The following is a 3,818-nucleotide window of genomic DNA, read 5'->3' as shown; positions in this document are numbered from 1 at the left end:
CCTCTCTCTCTCTCCCTCTCTCTCTCTCTCCCTCTCTCTCTCTTCCTCTCTCTCTCTCTCTCTTCCTCCCTCTCCCCCCCCCTCTCTCTCATATCTTTGGAGGAAAATAATGTAATTTTGCTGTTGTCGGATTTGGGCTTTGGCTGAGGCTTCCCAGAAAGACGGAGACCGGGTGCAACTGCTTGGCAAGCTTTCTGCATACCGTATAGGAGCCCAAAACTCACCGTCTCCTGGTGATTGACCCAAAGTCACCCAGTCAGCTTCCATGCCTAAGGTGGGACTAGAAATCACCGTCTCCTGGTGACTGGCCCAAAATCACTCAGCCGGCTTTTGTGCCTAAGGCGGGACTAGAACTTACGGTCTCCCTCTTTCTAGCCTGGTGCCTTAATCACATATCAACTGTTTTCTCCAATGCTCTCCAATATGCCGGCCTTCAAGGCCCACTCTTCCTCGTCGCGTTGGTTAGCCGGCAAGTCCGAGAACCAAAGTCCCAGACATCTGGCGAGGAACCAGGTTGGGGAAGACGGTTGGGAAGAGACAACGCTTGCGTCCCTTTCTTCTTCTGCTTGGAACACGAGTCGAAGCGTTTGCTTATTCTGCTTGTCGATCTCGTCATTCTTCCTTGTTCCCAAGGATAAATAAAGGAGACGGGGAGAATTAGCTCTTAAGCCAGCTTTCTTGAATTACGGCAGGTCTGAATAGGAGGGGAAGGAATAACCACCTCTCTATTTTCTCTTCTTTTCCTTTAGGATAAGCTGTACTCTAGGATCGGCACTCTGGAAACCTGGTTTGTTGTTCTCCACCACGCTTCCAATTTAGGAATACAAAAAAAATACTTTTTGCCACCATGTCGGGAGACATGTGGAGGTGGACCTGCATTGGCTTGCATCTTGTGTTCTGCACGGTGGGGCCGTCTTCGGCCACTAGGCAGCTGCCTTCTCACCCAAAGAAATCTTTCCTGACCTTCTCCTCAGAAGCCGCCGAGATCTCCTTCAATCACTTGGTGGTTGACAAAAGGAAAGGATCGATTTACTTGGGGGCTATCAATTGGATCTACAAGCTCTCCGGCGAGCTAGGGGTGGAGGCCCGTCACGAGACGGGTCCGGATATCGATAACCCCAAATGTTATCCTCCCAAGATAGTCCAGCCTTGCAACGAGCCATTGGTATCCACCAACAACATCAACAAGATGCTACTAATTGACTACAAAGAGAACAGGTTGATCGCCTGCGGCAGTTTGTATCAGGGGATCTGTAAACTCTTGAGGTTGGACGACCTGTTCAAACTGGGGGAGCCCTTCCACAACAAGGAGCACTACCTCTCGGGGGTGAACGAGAGCGGGTCGGTGTATGGCGTCATCGTTTCTTACAACAACATGGACGACAAGTTGTTCATTGCCACGGCGGTGGACGGGAAGCCCGAATACTTCCCCACCATCTCCAGCCGGAAGCTGCCCAAAAACTCGGAAGCGGAAGGCATGTTCGCCTACGTTTTCCACGACGAGTTTGTGGCGTCCATGATCAAGATCCCGTCGGACACGTTCACCATCATCCCAGACTTTGATATTTACTACATCTACGGCTTCAGCAGTGGCAATTTTGTCTATTTCTTGACCCTTCAGCCGGAGATGATTTCTCCGTCGGGTTCCACCACCAAGGAGCAGGTCTACACCTCGAAGCTGGTCCGCCTCTGTAAAGAAGACACGGCCTTCAACTCGTACGTCGAGCTGCCCATTGGCTGCGAAAAGAACGGGGTGGAGTACCGGTTGTTGCAGGCCGCCTATTTATCGAAGGCGGNCGGAGTGTTAGCTCCGTTAGTATGGGAGAAGCTCTTTTCCTTTTACCTACGCGACGGGTCCAGATTACAATCTGCATTTCAGAAGAATCTCTGCAGTAACTGTGAGTTAATGTCTTGAGGATGCCTGATACTAAAGTAATTTGCATGAATCCCTTCCGTGGAGTTAATTCTGCCTGTATCAAGTGATATCCAGCAAGCCTTTGCTTGATCCAGGACACTCTGTGTATATTTGTGTGTGTGTGTGTGTGTGTTTGTCTGATCTACTCTTGCCGCTGCCTTCTTTCCAGGGCTGAAGAGAGAGAGAGAGGGACTGGCCTAAGGTCACCCAGCTGGCTTTGTTCCCAAAGCAGAGCTAGAATTCACAGTCACCTGGTTGATGCAGGCAATTCTTGACTTAACAACACTTCATTTAGTGACCATTCAAAGCTACACCAGCACTGAAAAAGGCGACTTATGACCCTATTTCGCACTTACAACTGTTGCAGCAGCCCCGGGGGGTCACGTGATCGAAATTCAGAAGCTTGGCAACTGACTTGTACTTATGACAGTTGCGTGTCCCGGGGTCACGTGATCCCCTTTTGTAACCTTCTGACAAGCAAAGTCAATAGGGGAAGCCAGATTCACTTAACAACCCTGTTCCTCACTTAACAGCCGCAATGATTCACTTAACAACAGTGGCAAGGGAGGTCATATAACGGGGCAAAACCCACTTAACAACCGGCTGGCTTGGGCTCAGTGGTGGTCGTACGTCGAGAAGTAGATCTGTATTTTAACCCAGGGTTTCTCGACGTTGGAGACTTTGAGCGGTGTGGACTCCAGCTCCCAGAATTCCCCTCTGCTGGCTAGGGGATTCTGGGAGTTGAAGTCTACACAGCTCCAAGTCAACAAGATCGGGAAACATTGCTTTTAACCAATACACTACAGTGGTGATCAAAGCAGCAGTAACCAGAGACAAAAAAAAAAGGAAAAGAGCCGAGAATATGAGGAATTCTTGAAACATTTCATCCTTTTTAACCCCAACTGATGTTTGAAAACAGGCGGCAAAAATCTAGTTAGGATGCGAAGCAAGTTTTGCACCAGAGATTGCCTCATTCTTCCTGTCTCTCTCCGATTCCTGAGGTGATACGGTACACAAAGCGAAAATAAATTGGTTTTAGACCCGAGATTGCAAATAGAATAATGGATCATATCAAGGTCTTTCTGTTGATTTCCTCAGATGGGAAAAGCCTTGCACAATCGGCACAAAAATATTGTCCTTTTCTCGCGTGATGTGCAGTACACAGTTGGTGGGATATTTTTGTGGGAATCGAAGTCCATATATCTTAAAAGCAGGCTGGCCGGGGAATTCTGGGAGTTGAAGTCCACATGCTTTAAAGTTGACGAGATTGGGAAACAGTGCTCTAGCCCAGGGGTCTTCAAGCTTGGCCCTTTTATGGCTTGTGGACTTCAACTCCCAGAATTCCTCAGCCAGCGTGAGGGAACTATGACCCTTTTATGGCTTGTGGACTTCAACTCCCAGAATTCCTCAGTCAGCGTGAGGGAACTATGCCCCTTTTATGACTTGTGGACTTCAACTCCCAGAATTCCTCAGCCAGCGTGAGGGAACTATGCCCCTTTTATGACTTGTGGACTTCAACTCCCAGAATTCCTCAGCCAGCCTGAGGGAACTGACCCTTTTATGACTTGTGGACTAACTCCCAGAATTCCTCAGCCAGCATGAGGGAACTATGACCCTTTTATGACTTGTGGACTAACTCCCAGAATTCCTCAGCCAGCGTGAGGGAACTATGACCCTTTTATGACTTGTGGACTTCAACTCCCAGAATTCCTCAGCCAGCGTATGCTGGCTGAGGAATTCTGGGAGTTGAAGTCCACAAGTCATAAAAGGGCCAAGTTTGAAGACCCCTGCTTTAGCCAATGTAAATAAAATTAGTCTTTAATCTTCTGTGCAGTTTTTCTCTTGCTCTGGCCTACCTCGTAGGGCTGGTAGAGCTGTGGTGGTGCAGTGGTTAGAATGCATT

General features: G+C 48.7%; 1 protein-coding gene across 1 annotated transcript; it reads left to right on the top strand.

Annotated features, from left to right (window-relative positions):
- Positions 1-847: 847 nt before the first annotated feature.
- Positions 848-1,816, top strand: LOC107300845 (plexin-A4-like; the record flags this gene model as incomplete). The annotated part of the gene is made up of 1 exon (XM_015830134.1): positions 848-1,816. A coding segment is annotated over exon 1 (969 nt), but the record flags the coding sequence as incomplete, so codon positions are not given.
- Between the last annotated feature and the right edge of the window lie 2,002 nt (positions 1,817-3,818).

Source organism: Protobothrops mucrosquamatus, unplaced genomic scaffold (assembly GCF_001527695.2).
Source record: "Protobothrops mucrosquamatus isolate PMUCROS unplaced genomic scaffold, P.Mucros_1.0 scaffold8754, whole genome shotgun sequence".
In the NCBI taxonomy this organism is placed as follows: domain Eukaryota; kingdom Metazoa; phylum Chordata; class Lepidosauria; order Squamata; family Viperidae; genus Protobothrops; species Protobothrops mucrosquamatus.
Note: the sequence above shows the minus strand (reverse complement) of the source record. Positions and strands in the feature narration are given on the sequence as shown.